This window comes from Castor canadensis, chromosome 2 (genome assembly GCF_047511655.1).
Source record: "Castor canadensis chromosome 2, mCasCan1.hap1v2, whole genome shotgun sequence".
In the NCBI taxonomy this organism is placed as follows: domain Eukaryota; kingdom Metazoa; phylum Chordata; class Mammalia; order Rodentia; family Castoridae; genus Castor; species Castor canadensis.
Window position 1 is genome coordinate 64142782 of NC_133387.1, and position 22204 is coordinate 64164985.

Below are 22204 nucleotides of genomic sequence, written 5' to 3' on the forward strand. Positions count from 1 at the left end.
ATGGCTCAAGTGATAAGAGTGCCTGCCCTGGGTTCAATCCCATGTCTTAGAGAGAGAGAGAGAGAGAGAGAGAAACCACAAACTACTAAAGGAGTTCCCTTTAATGGTGATTGGTCATGTTTGCAGAGTCAATGCAAAGTATTTGTTGTCCCTATACTTATATGACACAAACATTGAGAAAAAACAGGAGTTAGACAATGTTATAAGTATGGGAAGAAAACACCTACTCATAATGATGAAGAAACTAAAGCCCAGGTAAATGTAATGAAATTAGCCCAGGGTCTCTGATTCAAAGTTTTGACTCCAAATGCTATTTGTACAAACAGGTTTCCTGTTTAGGGGATAGATAAGAATGAAAAGCATTGATAGAAGATGCTCATTACCCAATGCTAAGTAAAGACAACTCAGGTTAAAAGTTTTTATGAGGGACCTACCTTTCACTTTAATGTTTTACTCTCATTCACTTGCCCTGTATTCAAGTTAATCATACTATATTATACCATAAGGCAAATTCCTACCACTATCATCTGTATATTACAATCACAAATTTGTAATTCCCTTATATCGGGATTAGACAGTCTGTGACATGATCTTGAATTGCCAATCCTGAGCGAAACAGTGAACAAGGAAGTTTTGCTTTCTTTTTAATGTCTACTTATCTCCACCACACCTTGCCCTATCCTCTCCTACTTTTTCTTCCCATATGCCTATCTTCTGCGCAGAATTAGAGGAAATAATTACTGAGGAAATTGTGAAATGATTAGTGTGACCCAGCACACAGTCCTTCTATTTTTTTTTTTTTCATTTTTCTTTTATTATTCATATGTGCATACAAGGCTTGGTTCATTTCTCCCCCCTGCCCCCACCCCCTCCCTTACCACCCACTCCACCCCCTCCCGCTCCCCCCCCCTCAATACCCAGCAGAAACTATTTTGCCCTTATCTCTAATTTTGTTGTAGAGAGAGTATAAGCAATAATAGGAAGGAACAAGGGGTTTTGCTGGTTGAGATAAGGATAGCTATACAGGGCATTGACTGTTTTAATTCTAGGAGCAGAAGTGACATGTATATAAGCCAAGCAATGAGTTAAGTAAGCAGTTAGCATGTTCTGTCATTTAACTTTCATCACCAATTAACACACTAAGTATCATCCTCCCATTTATGATAAGAAATACCAACTAAGTGAAGTGATTTTCTCAAGATTATACAAGCGTATTCTTCCTTAATTTTTTTTTTTTTTTTTTTTTTGGCCATACTAGGGTTTGAATTCAGGGCCTCACGCTTGCCAGGCAGGCACTCTTATCACTTGAGCCACTCCTCCAGCCCCTGCTCCCCTTTAATACTCTTATATTAAATCACAATTTGTGGTGCTACAAATGCGTTTACAGAATTTGTGAAAACATGTCACTTTTGTGTCCTTGTCCCACTCTTGCAGCAGACCGGATACAGGCTAAAAAATCTAGTGCAGGTTGTCATGATGCTTCAGAATTTCTGATATTTTAATGTTTATAGATCAGTAGAGAGAACCATGCAAGCTTAAACACAATGACTCCCTGATAACCAGACTGTATCTCACAAATTAAGACTTCAAAATAATTAAATTCTTCACCAGACTTCAAGATATTAAGGTATAGTTTACATGATCTTTGCCATTTTAAGTTTAGTTTGAAATAATTTTTAATAAAGCTATTTGAAGAAAAAATAGCTAAGTTTTACAGGTTGTCTTGTACAATACCTCCTCTCTTCAAGCTGCCCAGGGGGTTTGCATAGCTAATAACTACCTTAAGCTTTATCCAAAAGTATGTATGTATGTTAAGTGGTGTGAGCAAAGCAGCAGAAGCAGCAGAAATGGTTCTCCAGCTACTGAGGGGACAGGTAAGATGAAATCAATAAAGGCAATACACAGATGGTATTTAAGTGGAGCTCTGAAGAGAAGTAGATTTTACTATGTTGTGTTACAGGTATTTCCCCAAAGAACTTTATATAAAGTACATGGAGAAAATGGCCCTCTGCTCAGCCAGATTCTACCAACTGCATATTGAAAAGACTGGGGAAAAACAGTCGATCTGTATTAAACATGTACAGGCTTGCTTCATGTCACTGTTCCCAAAATAATATAGTACAGCAATCACTTACATAGTGTCAGGTATTATAAGTAATCTAAAGGTGATCTGAGGTATATACAGGATATACATAGGTTATATGCAATTTTATATAAAATATTTGCCAATAAAACTCTGCCATTTTGTATAAAATATTTGCACATCTGGAGATTTGGATATGCAAAGTGGGTCCCAAAACCAATCCCCCATGGATACTATGGGAGGACTATACACTGTCCTCTGTAAAGCTGAAAATTGGGCACATCAAATGCAAGAGATTGTGGCACATGCAGCTGGAAAGGAAGGATCCTATCATGAAGACCCTAGTGATACAATAAGCATATGGCCTTTATTCTTTAGGAAAGGGACCATGGAAAGCTTCTAAACAGAATAGTAGCAATCATATCTATCTTAAATATGGTGGCAACAAAAAAAATGAATTGTAACTGTGAGGTAAATGGCAGAGGACTAAAAGCAGTTTAGAACATTTTAGGCTATTTTAAAAGTCCAAGTGACACCAGGTGCCAGTGGCTCACACCTGTAATCCTAGCTACTCAGGAGGCAGAGATCAGGAGGACTGTGGTTCGAAGCCAGCCTGGGCAAACAGTTCAAGAGACCTTATCTCAAAAAACTCTATCACAAAAAATTGGGCTGGTGGAGTGGCTTAAAGTAAAGGCCCCGAGTTCAAGCCCTAGTACCACAAAAAAATAAAAGTCCAAAAGAGATGACCTCCCAATATGATTGATATAACAACAGGAGATGAATTTAAAACATTTCTGGGGTCAACTCAAAATCTCATGATAAAATATACACAGGGACAAAGAAAAACCAGGTTACTATGAGTTGACTATGTAGCTAGTGATGTTAATAACCAAAGTAGGGAAAATATGAGCAATTAACTTTGAGGGCAAGACAAAAGAGAAAAATTTAGGTTTGACCATGTGAGTCATTAAAACTTAAGGGAAGAGCTGGGGATGTGGCTCATCAGTAGAGCAGTTGCCTAGTATGTGCAAGGCACTAAGTGTGATCCCCTGTGATTGAGAAAGGCGGGGTGCTGGAGAGAGGAAGTGAAAAACCAGGCTACCTGAAAGTCAGGGGTCATGAAGATAACTTCAGGGGTACAGTATAGAGGCCTAAAGAAAAGACCATAGCATTGCCTTAAATTATGGTAAAAAGGCAAACTAAGCCTTCCAGAGAAAACTAAAAACCAACAGAAAAAGAACACATTATAAAGAATTTATAGGCCTAAGTGACTAATAACAAGTGCTTCAATAGTTAAACAGAAGTACTAAGAATGCTGCTGATAGAATTGGTAGTCAAAAGCTGATCTTTGAGAAAACCACTTCAGGTGAGTGACTAAATGTGAGGATTGAAAAAAGTTATAGTGAAATAATGAATGGAAGATGAAGAAGTGAAGCCAGAGAGTTCCAAGAATTTAATGAAATAGAACAAAACCACTATCAAAAGCCAGACTCAAGTTTTTTTGTTTTAAGGTGACACACTTGAGATTTTTCACATAAAAATCTGGCTCATTTAAAATGAATAAAATTTCAAGAAAAGAAAATTCTGTGTGGAGGTGATCAATCTGGCCAAATTTTCAACATTGTCTTACACAGAGTTCTGGGATCATATTGACTTGCTTCTGAGTTGTACATTTTAGTAGTATTAAATAGTGCAACAGTACTGAAACTTTATAGGAAACATAGTTTAACATTTTAAAAACAATTCTTACATCTTGGCAATACAGTTCTTGGGAGGCAGATAACAGTTTAAAACAACCATACATGTAGAATATGTCACTTTTAATATAAATTCCACATGCCCTTATTTTTTTCTCAGCTCATTCAAATTCTTCAGTTGGGTCTTAAGTCCAGAAAAAGCCAGAAGGGAAGATAACTGGAAATGTGAAATACTTTCTCCTCCTTTCCCTGTTCTCCCAGTAGAGCTAGCATATACATCTCTTACAAGAAAAGACTGCTTTTAGGCCCTGTAAGCTTGACATTCTAAATTGAAATCATTTCCATCTGCAGTATGCAATGAGTTACAGGAAGAACTAAAAGTCAGGACAGAAGATAGAAGGACTTACAGCTCTTTGAGTTGGCACCTTAATTTTCTTATTTTCTGAAATATCCTGTCAGTGCCAAACATATCAAACACAGCTTTCATGAAATAAGCAATGCATTCTAAAACCAGTAAAGTTTTATTTACCTATCAAAGTAGTTATAATTAGGTGGAAGAAAAGGAGGTTTCTACCACTATGTCTTTCCTTCTGAAACAGTCATGTCAAAGGTTCCCAGGGGAGGTAAAGACCTTAAATAGCCCTCAAAATTCTTCTTCACTATTGGTTTAATCCAACTTTTTACTGGTTTTTTAAAAAATTTCAGATTGGAATCACTTTCAAGATCTTACAGTTTGTTGAAGAAAGAAAAATAAGAGATTAAAACATCCAATTCAAGAAAATAATTACAAAACAAAGGTAAAAAGATCATGGTTATCAATCTTAGTATTTATTGAAAGGTGGAAGACAAGGGAAATACCTCTCAAACTCCAAAAACAAATCTTGAACTTTTGCTAAATGCAAAATGAATTTTGAGAGATTTGCTTTACATGACAATAAACTTGTTCAAAAAAATAAATGAAGGAAAATTTACCAAAACAGTGCTAATTTATTATTTACAAAAATCTTACCTGCCGTAAGTATTTGGAAAAAACCGTTTTGCTCTCAGGAACATTAATGAAATACCTTAAAGGCTTAACCTAAGGAAAGAAAATCTTTCCTATCAGCAATGATGCCTTCCATTTGTGGAAACAAACAGTATTTCCAACAAATGTACACACAGACACACACATTCACACATACATACACAGAGTGTTGTGCTAGATCAACGTAATCTTGACTTAAGGTCAACAGTCTTGAGGCAAAGAAGATAATGAAAATATGGCTTTAGTAAATTTACAACTAAATATCAAAATGTTTTAATTTTTTGAGCACTAACCTGAGTATGGAATATTTATTACTTAGATAGCTAAAAGGATACAAACAAAATTAGGAAAAAGAAAAAGCTATAGCAGACAGCACTGAGATACCTAATTTTTATGTAAAGGTCTGTAAATCCAAATTTACATAGTTATTTCACATTGGAACTATTCTTAAGTACTTTATTGTTCTGGTCCAAGAACTTGGAAATAAAGGCAAAACCTTGTATTCAGATAAGAACTGGAATGTACTAACTAGGAAACCACTAATATAATGCAATATTAAAATAGAAGTTTGTATATAACAAAGGTAATCAACAAATTCTCAGACTGCATCTGAAGAGGACTTTAAATTATAACCCGTAAGATAAGGAACACAAGCATTATTCAAGGTGATAACAAGGCTATATCTTGAAATCTTGAGCCCATTAATTTATATATACTTCACACCTCCATAGAGAAGTATGCCTTTCACAAAGCAGTTAAATTTTCAAATTTTGGATAAGTTTGACTACAGGTTACATAAGAAACTACACCTAGAAGCAACAACTATCATTGTTTTAGACAAGCCTTTAAAAGTTTAAGGCTCATATATTTTGGAGGATACCCTAAACACATTTTCTTACAGTATGACCTCAGTGCACCTATGTATATGCTACTGGAAAACTAGAAATAAAACAAACATGCTTAAATATATCACCTTTAACTGACACACACACACACACATTTTAACCACATTTCTCAATTCCTATTTCTCAATTCTATTCTCAGTTCTTCCTATTTCTCAATTCTACTTTGTTAAGAACTTTTGTCTCCAAAAATGTAGGTGCAAATCTCTAAATTTATCTTAAAATAGAAGATTAAGTAGGTCAGGAGAAAGATAAGATAGTGACATACAAAAAAAAAAATCAAACCCTATTTACATTGTCATGATTTATACCTTCCCTATCCCATGAAATGTTGTACATACTGATTTCCTATAAGCTATGAGGATTTCCTATAGCATTTACCTACCTGGGGGGCAGAACTGATATCTTTGCTGTAGTTGATTTTTGTTTGTTCTGGTGAAATGCCTTTCAAAGAATGATTTCTCCCTAACTAGAAATATGAGTTTTGATGGGTAGTACATATGAGTCCACAACAGAAACCACTGAAATGGAAATAGCAACAGTCTCCCAAAAGGCACCACAAAGAACACCAACTGAAAGTCAACAACCAAAGTATAAACAGAATAGTACAAATAACAAACAAAATAGATTTGCAGTGAATAGAGTTCCTTACATCTAAGCATACATCAAAGACTTTTGTTTGACTTATAATTACAGAAGTGGAAGCAGTTGAAATCATGCTGAATTCCATCAAGGAAGAGATGTGCTTTCAACATCTTTAATTAGGCACTGGCAATCCTGCTTCCCATTACAATTTACTTTCTAGAGCTTCTTTAGAAAAAGGAATCACGTTGTTTGCCTTGCTAAGGTAGAGGGGATCCTGAGAAAGAGGAGGTGACACAGTATTTTGTTGGTTCTATCTATGTATATGGCAGTTGAGACATTGTTATTGCCCTTAGGAGTTTTTGTCATATTTTTCTATTTTGCAAGAAAAATGCAAAAGGATTTTTAATTGTTCATAATAAAACCTTCTAAAGTTAAAGACTTTTTTACTCAGCTATAGCACAGCACAGATGCTTACTAGTAAGAAATTTTCTAAGGTTCTTATTTCACATACAACAAAGAAAATTTATGTTAGAGCTAAATAATCTGGCCACATGATTTCATTAGTTAGAAGAATTAGGTATCATTAACATATCAGTTTTTACCAACTTTCTAAAACTGTTCCTTTTACCTGGACTGCTTTCTTAATTTTGAATATAAATATTTTTAATGTATTCCAGGAAGTAAGGCTAAGAAGTTTCACATACTCATCTTACTCATCAACTTAAGAAATTGTGCAAAATATGATATACATATATACATTCCCGCACATACACACCCATATATATTCTTTCATAGGTGAATCCTGGTTTGTTTTTTAAAAATACTTGTACAATGTGGGGAATTTAAATATTTACTAGATTTGAATACATACATTTGTACTCCATTGCCACTCAAAATGGGTATACCAGCAGAGGGAAACATCAAACAAATGATTTATCTGAGTTGTCAGTTTGTCTTTGCAGACCCAACAAAAAAAATATTCATTATCATGAGCCTTTATTAAGTGGCTCACATATCAGTATAAATCACACTAAAAAGATTTTTAAAAAGCTATTTACACTACAGTGCTGACACATTTAAAATGAAAAAAAATTGGTATAAATAAGCTCTATGGAAAAGCTTTAAATTGTCAAAAAAGGATTCTGGCTCATATTACAAAATATATAATATATATTTATATATATATATATATATATGCTAATGTCAGCTCTATCCTAAAACCTACAACTCCAACTCAAATGATTTTTTTAAAGACTCCTTTATGTTTAAACCTGCAATGTTTACAGTGCTTCTGGCCCTAAGTGCTTGATACTTCACAGTTATGGACAGGCACTGAGGAATGTTACAAAGCTACATAATCTATATTTCTTAACAGACTTGAAAGCAAGTCCTGGGATTGCTTTCAGATTTCATGAATATTTATTACATTATTAATCTTTTTAAAAAAGAATTTTAAATGCTATGTACAAATTTAACACAAAATGTCATCATCTTTTTCTATCTTGATTTGAGTATACAGAACTATGTTGCCTTGTGTCAACTAGACTTATAAGACTTCAGGGCACAATTCTTCCTTTAATTCTTTGTTGCTATTTTCAAACTTAGACTCCATGTCAATCTTAAATTCTGTAAACTGAACATGATCCAACTTTGCTTTAATATTCTTTACATCCATAATATTCGGTGCTGCAGTCTTTTCAGGAATATTAACATTCACAGGTTCTTCCTTGACTCTTACAGATGCAATAGGTTCATGTTTAATACGCTGTAAATCATATTTAGAATGAAGTTTGTCTGAAAAGACAGAATCCAAGGGAGTTTTGCTTACAGCAGAAATCATGTTGTCAGTGTGAGGTCCAAGAACCGATGATGTGGGATCTGGTGAGGTGCCTATTTCATGAGTAGCTATATTCTGAGATGTGTCCTCATCTGAGTGATATAATTTGAGCCGAACATGCCATGCTAAACTGCATACAGCTGAAACTGTCTTGAATTGATGCACAACATTCCTTGGAATAAAATAAATGTCATTATCATAGAGCTGAATCCTGGCATAACGAATGCCTTCTCTCCTCAGCTGATTAAGTTTTGCATCATCAACCCACTGGACACACTAAAAAAAGAAACAAGGGATACAAATAAGTCTTTTCCACAACAAAACCTAAACTAAAGACAATAGTTATTTAAAATATACCTGGGACAGTGGAGGTTCATGTAAATCTAATTGCATTCGTTGAACTACTTCTAAGAAATCTTCAGCATGAAAACAAATTACATCTTTGGTTATTCGGGGTTGATCAGGCCTAAAAAAAATGTGATAATGAAGGATCTGCCATTAATGTTTCAATCTATTAAGTCCTTAATAAATTCAAAACAAAAATAGTTTATGGCCAATATCAAAATCTTCTCATATCTAGCTATCTAGCTATCTATCTAGTTAAATTGTAATTGGAAAACCACTATGTATTTTTTAAAAAGATTGATGCCATCAGTTTCAACCTAAGCATGTATTACATTTTATTGCCATTTGTCATAACTTTTTTTAAAAACTTTAAATGATTTGTATTGACTGGGCACAGTGGCTTGAGCCCGTAATTCTAGCTACCTGGGGAGTGGAAATCAGGAAGATCATAATTCAAGGCCAATAAAGGCAAAAAAATGTTTGCAAAACCCCAAGTGAGTGCCAGTCATGCCAGCTATGCAGGGGAACATAAATAGGAGGATCAAGGTCCAGGCTGGCCTGGGCATAAAGTGAGACCATATCTCAAAAATAACCAACACAAAAAGGGCTGGTAGAATGGCCCAAGTGGTGGAGCATCAGCAAATGCAAGGCCCAAGGTTCAACTCCCAGCCATCCCAAATAAAAGGAAAGAAAATGATTTATAACAGTAAATTATGTGAACCAAAAGAACTAATTGTTTCATTTTAAAGTTTAGATCAATACTTCATAAAATTAGGTGCTATATTTGCAAGTATTACATAAAAACTAAAGTTGAAGACATGTTAAGTGAAATAAGGCAAGCACAGAAAGACATACATCACATGTTCTCATTTATATGTGGAAGCTACATTTGATCATATAAAACCAGAGAGTCGGGGGAAGAGGGCAGGGGAACTGGTGAAACAGCTCAAGTGTTAGAATACCTGCCTAGCAAATGTGAAGCCTTGAATTCAGACCCTGGTACTACCACCCAAAAGAAAAAAAAAAAAAAAGCAGAGAGTAGTGGTTACCGAAAGTGAAATGCTGGAGAACAAGAAATAGGGAGAGGATGGTTAATGGTACAGGAGTGCAGTTAAATAAGAGGAAGAGCTTCTAATGTTCTATAGCATGGTAGAGTGACTATGGTTGGCATTTAATTATATATCACAAAAGAGCCAGGAACGAGAACTTTGAATGTTCCCAATACATAAAAATGATAAATGTTTGAGGTGAGAGATATAGCAACTACCCTGAATACTGTATACAGGTATTGCACCCCAAAAATAATATACATTCTTTATGTCATCAATTTTTTAGAATAGAAATTTGAGTGACGTATGCCATAGAAGACATAGATTAAATTTCATTGATGCCTACTGCTCTTAGATAACTTAATATTTATTATTACGCACATTGTGTATATTAATGATTTTAGTAACAGTAGAGATATTCATAAGAAAAGTACTAATTGTTACCTAGTCGTTAGTATTTTTAAGCATAATTGTTAAAAATTCCCAATTTTTCAATTTAATTAGAAATATAAAAATATTTTTACAGAAGATGCTCAAAATGAATTTCAAAATGAAATTCCAAGCAGCGTAAATATGTATGGAAAGTCAAGCCATATTTCTAAAGACCTGTGACAGAGAAAAATCTAGATATCATACATTAAATGACATTATGTATAGGGAAAAAGGATCTGTCACTGGATTGCAGACTTCTCATCAAAGACAATATAAGCCAGAAGACAATGAATTATCTTTGTAGTACTGAAAGGGGAAAAAAAAAATCAATCTAGAATTTTATATTCACCAAAAATATACTTAAAAAATGTGAAGTAAAAAACATTTTCAGCCAGGTGTGATGGTACATATCTGTAATCTGGCACTTGGAAGCAGAGACAGGAGAATTTCAAGTTCAAGGCCAGCGTGAACTATATAACAATACACTGTTTCAAAAAAAATTTTTTTTCAAAAAAAGAAATCAGACAAAAAATGAGAGCTGAAAAAGCCTGTCACCAGAAGACCAGCATAGCAAAGAAAGAATGTTAAAGGAATCTTCAGCCTGAGGAAACTGAATCTTGAATGAAAATGTAGATTTACACAAAGGAATGTGAAGCACACATAACAGTAAATATGAAAGATGTTTTATTCTCATTTAGAAATCTCTTTAGAGAATAATTCCTTAAAGAAAAAGTAGTAACATACTGCGGGGTTTACAGCACATATAAAGTAAAATATGTGACAACAATTAGCATGGCAGAAATGGATGAAGGGGGAATATACTATATACTATACTATACTAGTGAAAGGATAAATAGTATTGAAATGATCTTACACATTACGTAAAAAGATACAATACTATTTGAAGGTAGACTTAAATATAGAGCAATGAAATAAAAAGTTATAACTAATAAGTAAACAATACAAATAAAATGAAATTCTAAAAATGACAGAAAAAAGGAATGCAGACTAGAAGATGCAAATGTGAGAAAGATTATAAATTTAAATCCAAATTAACTGTTATATTAAATATAAATGTGTAAACGATCCAACTGAAAAACAGAGATTGTCACTGAATTTAAAAAAAAAAAAAGCAAGACCTGGCTTTAAAGTATCTTCATGGAATAATATAGGTTCACAGAAAAAGAAAAAAACATGCAAACTCAAATCATAAGAAAACTAGAGATGCTATATTAACATCAGAAAAGTTGATTTCAGGACAAAAAAAGGATCATGGAAAAAAAGTATACAGAAAAGCAAACAAATAACCAGATACAAAACCTAGAAAGGGAGGAGTAAAGTAGAAATAGAAAGTACTTGGGTCTGGAGTCACATCTGAAATCAGTCTCAGCTCTACCACTTATTAAATCTAAGACTGCAAAAAAGTTGTATGACCACCTTGAGCTCAGTTTCCTTGTATAATAAAGTATGGGCCAAAAAAGTAGTTAAGAAAATTGAATGAGACTACATTTTAAATGAGCATATAATAAAGACCAAGTAAACCTGTTTTCCTTTTGCCATAATTTTTCCTCTCCAGTCACTTAGAAAATGAAATTAATTATTTCATTCAACCCAAATAACTAAAACTAATTAGATTCTAACAATTTAAAATCTTCTTTAGTGCAACTAGGCTATCCAAATATAGGAGGGAAAATTAACCTTTTTTTCAAAGTAAAAGAAATTACTAAAAAACTTTCAAAGAAAAATTTTAGAAGCCAAGAAACCCTTTCATTAAAATAACAATAGTTATATGTACCACTGTCCACAGTGCACAGCCTTCAGCACTCCAACAGCAGCTGTAGTCTGGCGTTCAAAGCCTTGTCCTATATGATCTGCATGAGCTCTTGTCCTGTCTTCAAAGAGCATCTCCCGAGGCTCACTGGTTCGAGGTAGGTACTGAAGGTTTTTTATTTCATTGGTAGTTCTATGTTTAAAAGATTTACATTAATATTAAGACTTACTTGCCATCAAACATTCAATAATCACAAATTCAGACAAAAGGAAATTTTAAACCACCTATCTCAAAGCACCTTAAATGAACAAAACAAGAACACATACAAATCCCTTTTTTCTAATATACTGTTCACAAGAATGGCACCTGAAAGGAAAATTTTACTTGAATTAGAAACAAAATTACACAAGATGTAGGTTTCCCTACATAGTAGTCCCCCTCTTAACTATAGTTTCACTTTCCTCCTGTTCATTTACCTGTAGTTCACTGTGGTTTGAAAATATTAAATGAGAAATTTCAGAAATAAACAATTTATGAGTTTTAAATTGCTTTCCATTCTGAGAAGCACTATGAAATTTTGTATGATTCCACTCTGTCCTGCCCGGGATGCAAATCATCCCTTTGTCCAGCATACTCAACTATCTGTTCATTAATCACTCAGTAGCTGTCTCCATTACCAAACTGAATGTCTCAATATCCTAGTGCTTCTGTTCAAGTAACCCTTATTTCACTTAACAATGGCCCTAAGACAATATAGTATTACTGGCAATTGAGGTATGCCAAACAGAAGCTGCAAAGTGCTTTCTTTTAAGTGAAAAGGTGAAAGCACAGTAAGATATTTTGAGAGAAAGGCAGAGCACATTCACATCTTTTATTGCAGCATATTATGTATTATTATTGTTAATCTCTTACTAATAATTTACAAATTAAGCTTTATCACAGGTAATATATGCACAGAAAAAAATTAACATATATAGGGTTCTATGTTATCAATGGTTTCAGGAATCCATGTAGAGGTCTTAGAATCCATCTCCCATGGGGAGTTTAGGACTACTATATGTACAATCTTTATCTGGGGTTTGGAGCTAATCTTTATGGGGCCATGACCCCACTCATATTATTTGGCTAACATAAGACATACTTCTAGAACAAACAGGTTAACATTTTTAAATGCATTAGTTCACTATTCACAGGACACATACTATGTGTCAGATGCTATCTAGACACTGAGGCTAATGAATGAGACAGTAATGATAGATGAGGTTCCTACTTTATGGCAGTTTATACTATAGTGAGAAGACAAATATAAATAAATTAGCAAGAAAAAAACCAGAAAGTAGTACTTTCACAAAACATCGACAGTTTATTGGAGGTAGACAGGAAACCCTTAGCCAGCTTGGGAAGACAACCATCTCCCAAAGGCCCTCTCCTTTGCTCTTCTAGAACCCATGAGCATACAGAATCTGCTCATTGCAGAAACCACTCCCATTCTGCTGTAGAATGGGCAAAATATAAACAACTTTGACCATTATCTATCTTCCTCTATGGTTTTCTGTCACTTTCAACAACAACTCCAGATTGCCGCCATAATTTTTCTCTCTCATCCTAGTTTATCTGTCCAGGTGTCACTGACTAATTCTCCAGTTTCCCAGGCTTAACCCCTATTTAACACTCTTTGTGCACCCTGCATTATATTCTTATTATACACACACACTCCTACAGCTTTTGCTCTGTCATTAATGTTCTACGTGCATCCGCAAGTTAGATAATATTGTGACTTCCTATAGAAAGCTAACAGGCTTTCAAATCCATAAGTTTGATCTCATTAACAACCTATTCACACATGTGGCACTTAGCATAGTGCCTGGTATGGTACTGTTGTTAGTTGGTCATACTGTAAGATGTTGTGAAATCATCACACATACCACGGGTAGTAAACCCTGAGGTGCATGGAAGTTCCTCAGGAAGCTGGTGAACCTGCTTAAATGATATCTAAACATTTATGTCTGCATTGTTCTGACAAGAGACTCAGATTTTCAAATGATCCATAAATCCTAAAAAAAGTTAATAACCTCTGAGAAGCACATCAATTTTACCATTTACTACCAACTTAGAAATTCATTATAAAGTTTCATTCATCTAATAATTATTTATTAAGCAACAGACACTGTGTTTAGGTGTTAGAAACATTAGTAACAAGCCCAATTTAGTCTATGCCATCATGCAACCTACTATTTACTCAGTGACTTTTTTACCTGTTTTTTTCTAAAGAAAAGGCTATTATCTTCCCTAGCATTACCACCTGCATGGCCAGAACGCTAACTTACTATACTTATTCTCAAACCTTTCTCTGTGCTCGCATAAATAGACATTTAAACAACATGGGTTGGTGTTTCTGTTGTTGTCTGTTCATTAAAAAAAAAAAAAGGGCCATAAGCCAGGCTTGGTGCCACACATCTATAATCTCAATTCTTGGGAGGCTGAAGAAGGACAATCACAAGTTTGAGGCCAGCCTGGGGTACATAATGAGACCCTATGTCAATAAAAGACAAAGGAATAATAGTACTTCTGTTATTAATTATTTGATTTTTTGCTCTTTTCAAGTATCACAAATATCTTTACAAATCAAAAGACTATTTTACTTATATTCTTTAATAAAAATGTACAAAAATTCAATCATTCCCCTGCTGGTAGACATTCAGACAGATTTAATTTTTTTTCTTGCTACAAAAAAATAGTGCAATTAATATCCTTATATATAAACCCTCAGTGCTTTTACTTATTGGGATAGATTCCTAAGAGAAGGGGTGCTAGATCAATTAGATGTTAAATTAAATGAACTATCGCCAGATTACTTCTACAAAATGATCACCCTTCTGTAAATAACATATTTAAAAGACTTTTATCACATGCCTGCCAGCCTGTAACGTTATTGCTTTACTAATATTTTTTGGCAATATCATAGCAGAAACATCTAGTTTATTTTTTTTAATAAATTTCTCTACTGAAAGTTTATTTTTCCAATGGTTCTTTTACATTTTCCTTGTCAGTTTGGGAATTCTCTTTGTGTATCATATGGCACCACTGCTTTAGTCCTGTCTATCACAGTTTGAATTTCGTTGATGATGTCTGCGATCTCCCAAATAGTACTGCCACTATTTTTTGTTGTCTTCCTTATTAGGAAGATCATTTCCAGGCTTGAAACCCTTATGCTGATATTTTTATTGCTTGTCTGTTATGTTTAAGTCTCTAACTTGTTTCTGGTATGATAGGGATTTGCCTTTGTTTTCTTTCAGTAAAATTGCCAATTATGCCAGCACTATTTATTAAGTAAATCTTCCACCTGTCCCATATTAATATATGGTCACATTATTTCTGGACTTGATCCTATTCCAATGATCCATTTAATTTTTAAAGCAATTTTCAGTATCTAATAACAAGCATGCCCTTACTTTTCTCTTTCAGTTTTCTTCCTTTTGAACTTTAAAATACATTTATCCCAGCTAGAAGTGAGTCCAACTGAAATCCAAAAAAATTCTCATCCAATCCAGAACATAGTAGAGCTTTCCATTTGTTTTTGTATTATTTTAATAATACACCAAGTTTTCATTTTCTTGACCAGTTCTCGATTTTTTTTAATTTTTTAGTAGATTTATTCATTACATGGGAGAGATTCATAGTGACAATTCCAATTAAACTTATATTGTACATTATTTATATTGCCCCATACTCTCTCTCTCAAACCTCCTCCTACCCTACTTAAAGCAACTGCAAGAGGTTTCTTAGTTTGGCTTCATGTAAGTTCTCAGTATTTCTTGTTAAAATTATTCTGAATGTTTACAATTTCTCTGTATGAGATTTTTTTTCTATTCCCAGTTATAACTTATGATCATCTGCCTCCATTTCTCATATCTTACTTACACTGGCTGTTTTATATATAGAAAGTTGTATCAGCATGTATAGCTATTTTTGAATTTATATTCCAATTATGTTCTAAACTCTTCTTTCCTCCTTCCAACTTTTAACTAATACACACACAAACATACAGACAGCCAACCTCAGCAATAAAAATCTGAATCTAACATACCTTTTTCTTTTGAAGGGTGACTTTGGCATATCAGCCACAGGGATCATTTGTTCCCCTGGACGTACCCACATGATGGGACCATCATCACTATCTTTTCGACTCTCTAATTTTAGACTCGACAGTGTCCCCCATGGCAGTGTACACTATAGACAAATAATTATACAGAAATTGATTATTTTCAAAATGTATATTCAAGTATACAATAAAGAATACTGCTTCCCTTACACATTCATATACAGCTTTGAATTTGAAATAGACACTACATTGAATATTTCCCTATATATTTATACATTTAGCTTCAAAAAAATTCTATTTCAAATATTATCAAGAGAATAATCATTCTGGGATGGCTCACTACTACACCTGGCCAGAGGTATGACTCACTTATTAAGCATGTAATTCTTCCTTCTACCAAACATATGGGTCATTTGATTATAATAAGCTAACAAAATACACAAGGACTTTCTATAACAATCTATGAAAACAAAGAATTAAAGTTGAGTTTAAAAAAATAGAAACCTCTTCAATTAGTGATAATTAAATACTAACAAAACAAAAAAAGAAAACCAAGCCAAACTAAAATTTCTATTTAGTAGTTTCCTGAAGAGGATGTTGGTCTAAACCAGAGTCTAAAATATTTGTAAAAAAGAAAAGAAGAAAAGTTTGGGGGTTAGGGGGAGAATATTACTGGGGATCAGTATCCATGGAATGTGAGAAATGTATTTTAAAAACAAAGTCAATCCCATATCTTCTTTTGAAATAAAGATAAATAAATAATAATCTCTCTAGAAAGAATTCATTTATCTGCTCAGAAAATTAAATTGAAGCAACTATTTAAATAATATTCAGCAATATTTTCTAAAATATTCAGTATTAAATGCAATCAAACTTCATGTGACTAGTTGGAAGAAACAGAAAAGGAACAAAAGGTTTAAAAGGAATGAAAGAGGGAAAGAGAGAGAAATAGAATAGGCTGAAAAAGGAAGGTTAAGATTACAAACATATGGGGTAGAAAATTAAGCATACAGAACTAAAAACAGAAAAGATGAATGACAGATTATGTGGGATTAGAGATAAACTGATCTCGCATTCTGCTGTGCACTTGAACCCTGCATTTCACTATAGACTCAAATTGACTTTTGACCTACAAATTAAATAATTAACCTAACTCTCCAACTCAGAGAGTTCTCTCTCAGTGGGATAGCCCAAGCAACCCACAATTAGAAACATTTCCTGAGTCGGGCACCAGTAGCTCACATCTGTAATCCTAGCTACTCAGGAGATTAAAATTGGGAAGACCTTGGTTCAAGGCCAGTCCAGGCAAACAGTTTACCAAGACTCACCTCAACAAGAAAAAAAAAAGCTGGGCATGGTGGCACATGACTGTCATCCTAGCAATGGTAGGAAGCTTTAAATAGGAGGCTCTTGGTCCAGGCTGACCTAGGCAAAAAACAAGATCCTATCTCCAAAATAACGAGAGCAAAAATGGCTGGAGGCATGGCTCAACCTATAGAGCACCTGCTTCACAGGAAAGAAGTCCAGAGTTCAAATTCCAGAACTGCCAAAAATAACCAAAACATTTCCTGGAATGCAGAGGCTGTTTTAAAAGAAAAGGGAATCTGACTAGAAATTCTTTAAGGAATTTAATGGGCAGTAGGTTACATGGCCTGAATGTCATATTTTTAATAGATGAAGAAACTGAAGACCTAAAAGTTTAAATGGTTTGCCCAACCCAGCTAGGTACAGGCAAGGGCCTAAAATACAGATTACAATTCTTGAGGCCAGTTTTCCACAATATTAAACCATCAATCCTTTGTCCTAAACATTTTAATTTAGTAAGCATCATTCCTATACTTCTAAAATCCTTTGGTACTTAATCTCTGGAGACCTGGTAAACAGTTGGAACCTAATTTCCTCAAGTGGCAGTAATAGATAAATGTTATTTTTCTGGTTCACCACATAGATTTGCTGTTATAATTAAGACCTAAGAAGTCACATGTACACACTACACAAGATTAATATTTCCCATCTTCTTTCCTTCCTTCCAATTTAAATGTTTATAATTATGTAACAGCCATTTATTTGTATCACTTACAGCATGAAAGTAGCACACACAATTTAGATTGCCAAGACTTTTCTCTTACTTTTAAAAATGGTGACTCTTCCAACATGTCAAGGAACTCAGGGAAGTAATCTCCCACTTCTTCATCGACGGCACCCACCAAGCTTATTTGTCTCATTGGGCCAGCTCTGTAAGTACCATGAGAATATGTTCTTTTTACCTGAAGAATATAAAGTCAATTAGAAGTTACATGTAAGATAATGTTTTCTACCATTGTGTAACAATACAATGATACACTGGTACAGAATATTGGAACATAATATGAGGCAAGAAAAGCCACACCCAAAAGCCTTTACTAACAATAATGAAGCATTAAAAAAAAAACTGGGGCTGGCAGAGTAGCTCAAGTGGAAGAGTGCCTGCCTAGCAAGCGTGAGGCCCAGAGTCCAACCCCAGTACCACAAAAAAGAAAAGAAAAAAAAAAAAAAAACCCTGCACTAAATCAAACTAATTTTCTTCTGTACTGCCTTTGAAAACAGTCCAGATAAACCACATAATTGTAGATAACTGACTATAATATCTGCTTATAATACAAGAGCTCATTATTAGATCGATAATGCCACTGAAATTATATTTAAAAATTTGTACATCTGCATTTTTCTAAAGTGATAGCTCATATATTTATTATAATTTTCCAGTTACCCTCTGAAAAAGTTATAATAAACCATTACCAGTGGTTTGTATGTCTAAAAGGCCTCCAGAAATGACTTTCCTTCCTTCCTAGGTCTCAACATGTTAATTGGGAACTGAAAAACTGCTAGAAATTAGAATCAGGACTCCTACACCTCAAATCTGCCTTCAGAAATACCTTAAGTTCCATAAGCTCTGTTTTCCTTGAGTGCAGTATTTTACTTCATATTGCTGAGGAAACTATAATACTTAGATAGAGCCACCTGCCATAGTGCTAGCAAATGGGTAGCATCCAAACAGCTAAAATAAAGCAGCCTAAACATCCAGATTCATTGACACCTGGATTTTCACAAGCAAATTTAAATCCTCCTAAACCTGGGAGTTCTTAGATACTGATATTAGTAAACAAGTTAGCTTTTTTCCATAAGCAAACTTGAAGCAAAACCCTAATTATTTTTTTCTCTGAATTAAGCCTTCATCACCACTGTATTTATAAGATCAACTTGTCCCAGTTTGCCCAGGACTAACCCAGGTTTAAAACTGAAAGTCATGAATCCCAGGTAAACCTGGACAGTGAAGCTTAGTCAAAATTATGGACACATACAATCCTCATAATCACAGCTGGTACCATATCAACATATAATAAAGTATCCTTAAGCCCCAACCCATGTAATTCCAGGAACATAACAATAAAAATTCTATTATATTAGAATAATTTGATTAAGCATTAGAGAATTTTATTTTTATCATAATTGGCAAAACAAACAGTATGACACAGTAATTCCTTAATAAGTTTATTTAACAGAACCCCAAGCTTAACTTTTCATTAACCATCACAAATTCACAAGTAGAACCAAAAAACATTCCTCCACACCACAAGTTAAAAAATTTGGGGTCTGTACCCCAATCTTATACTTATGGTCTTATCTTTCTCCAGTCTCCAAGGTCTTGCCATCTCCTATGGAGACAGAACTAAAAGTAAAAACCTGAATCTCTAACATTCTTCAATCTCTAAATGCACTAATAATTAGCATCACAATAAAAAAATCAGTTATCAGTAATGCGGTCTGACAAAGCTAAGGATATCAATCTGAGCTCTACCTAATTCTGTTAAATCATTCTATACTTTTGGCCTCAGTTTTGAACCTGTATGTGACCATGTGTTTTAAGAGACCCTATGGCCATGAAAGTAAATTCAGGGGGCAGGGGTGTAGTTCAGACTTGCCCAGCATTTACAAGGCCCTAGGCGCGATCCCTAGCACCACAAAAAATAAAGAATAAATTTTTAAAAAAAGAAAAGAAAAAAATGAAAGAGAAGAAAGTCAAACAACTTATATTGTAAAACACAAGTTTTCCAAGTGTTTTGAAATATAATATTTGGCTTATAAAAGGTAACTTTTCATACAAATAAGTAAATTACCTATGCATCAACTTCCTTATCTTATTGAAATCATATAACTCATCTAAGTCACTAACTAGTTCTAACAAAGTCAGAGTCAAATAAAACCACATCATAATATCAATAATGACCAATTAAATAATGTGGACAGTTTATCATGGGGAGGAGAAGGTGGCCTTTAGGAGAAGAATTTTCTTTTTCTTTTTCTTTTTTTTTTTTTCCTGTAGTACTGGGGTTTGAACTCAGGGCCTACACCTTGAGCCAGTTCACCAGCTTTGTGTGTGTGTGTGGTTGTGTGTGTGTGTGTGTATGATGAGTTTTTCAAGACAGGGTCTCTCAAACTATTTACTGTTTTCCAACCACAATCCTGATCTCTGCCTCCTGAGTAGCTAGTATTACAGATGTGAGACACCAGCGCCCAGCAAAAAAAGAATTTTCAATGAATGAATTCTACTAAAACATTTGATTATGAGCTCTCTCAAAGAAATGGATATACTAATCACACTTTTACAGCAAAGTCAAAAGAATCTGTGAAGGAATTAAATACATGCACACAAAGAATGCTCTCTAATGTGAATGTTAGGAGTACAATCAATGGTGATTGTCTCAGTAAATATAAGTCTAAAATTAACAGTCAATGTATATGATATGCAAAATATTTTTTCATACTTTACATGAAAAAATTCACTTCTCAAATAATTGAAACAGTTGTGTTCTAACAAATGTCATGCAACTAAAAAACTACTTCCACTCTACAAAAGCATTAAAAAAAAAAAAAAAGCCAGCATGGTGAATGCCTGTTACACCGTAACTCTGGAAGCAGGAGGACCTTAAATTCAAGGCTAGCCAAAGCTACAAAACAAGACATTGTCTCAAAAAATAAATAAAACTACCATTATTAGACTACAGAAAACAGGGGATAAATACAATTAATTATGAGAAGAGCTAACAAATTTAACATTCACCCCTTGTAGAGTAAAATTTCTATGTTAAAATATGAGTAAGGACATGGATTATTAACAGAAAAAATGGATGAAACTTCTTAGGTGGTAAGAGTACTTATGTGTATCATAACTCAGTGCTTTACTATGGTTTTACCAGATGTTGCTATTTTAAGTTAGAACGATGATTTCACTGATTAAACGTGTAGTGCTAACCTAATTATCTCACTGCATTCAAATTATACATTTGCTCTACTTTCTCCTCAAGTTTACAAACATTTTTTAAGTAAAAGGAAACACATGTTTTAATGACCTGAACATTAAAACTTTACCTATGAGACTGAATAAATTTGAACTTGGTTTCTCCCCTCGATCCTATACCTAATTTGAGATCACTTAAAGATGCTGTATTTCTTGAGGAATTTTTAAAGTGTGGACTTCTTAAAATTCATAAATATTTCACAGGACTTTAGAGCAAACCTGAATTTTAAAAGTAAAGTAATATAGACTCTACATAGATTATACTTATGATTAGTTCTTCCTATTTCATGGCAAAATAAAAATAAATACACAGAGATTGTATATAAAATTCATTCACATACATGTAGGTCTCTCTTCCTTTTAACTAAAGTATACTAAAACTTTGTATTCTCCAAATAGTAAAGATAATACTGTAATAAATCAATTAGATACAAATATATTTAAATTTAAAACTAAAACTTAAAAACTAAATTTAAGACACCCAAATGTTGAAAAACTAATTTGGATTAAAAAAAAATTGGCAGTACTTGGGTTTGAACTCAGGACTTTGTAATTACTAGGCTGGCACTCTTTCTGCCCTGAATTTTAAAATATGTTGTACTATAACTTTCAATTATATACTATACCATATGACTTTCAGTTTAATAACTCAGTATTTCAAACCCATACTAAAGCAGTTTAAACCATGGTTTAAACACAGCAAATGACACTAACGTTTCAATACATAACAATAAATTCAAATTCAAAAGGTTTATACCTCTTGATGGTATAAACAAAGATGTCATTCAAGCTGTTAAAAACAAAATACAAGGATGGAGTTCACGTGCTTTTCAAAAAACTAGAAATTCTTCTAGATTTTGGTGACCTGTTTTATTGTAACATATAGTAAATGTCCCCAATTCACTACTACGTAAATCTACAATATAAAAATAAAATAAAGCCTAAGTTCCTAAAACTCACCTATCCAGAAATCTTGACTCTGAACAACCCAAAGTCAGAAGGATGGGAAGAGGGAATAGATAAGGACTGGAAGAATTTC

The 22204-nt window shown here is 33.7% G+C and overlaps 1 protein-coding gene across 2 annotated transcripts in view; it reads right to left on the reverse strand.

The window, feature by feature from the left end:
• Positions 1 to 3513: 3513 nt before the first annotated feature.
• The window catches only part of Rsbn1l (round spermatid basic protein 1 like), a 62066-nt gene continuing 43375 nt past the window's right edge, over positions 3514 to 22204 (reverse strand). The window contains exons 4-8 of one of the 2 annotated variants that reach the window (XM_020187264.2): positions 17957 to 18094; positions 15813 to 15955; positions 11750 to 11917; positions 8486 to 8594; positions 3514 to 8404 (exon numbers count right to left, since the gene is read on the reverse strand). In XM_020187264.2, the coding sequence (XP_020042853.1) occupies positions 7838 to 8404; positions 8486 to 8594; positions 11750 to 11917; positions 15813 to 15955; positions 17957 to 18094 (1125 nt within the window). In that variant the 3' untranslated portion in view covers positions 3514 to 7837. The remainder of the gene's footprint in view (positions 8405 to 8485; positions 8595 to 11749; positions 11918 to 15812; positions 15956 to 17956; positions 18095 to 22204) is intronic. The other variant, XM_074064898.1, reaches the window with a different exon arrangement.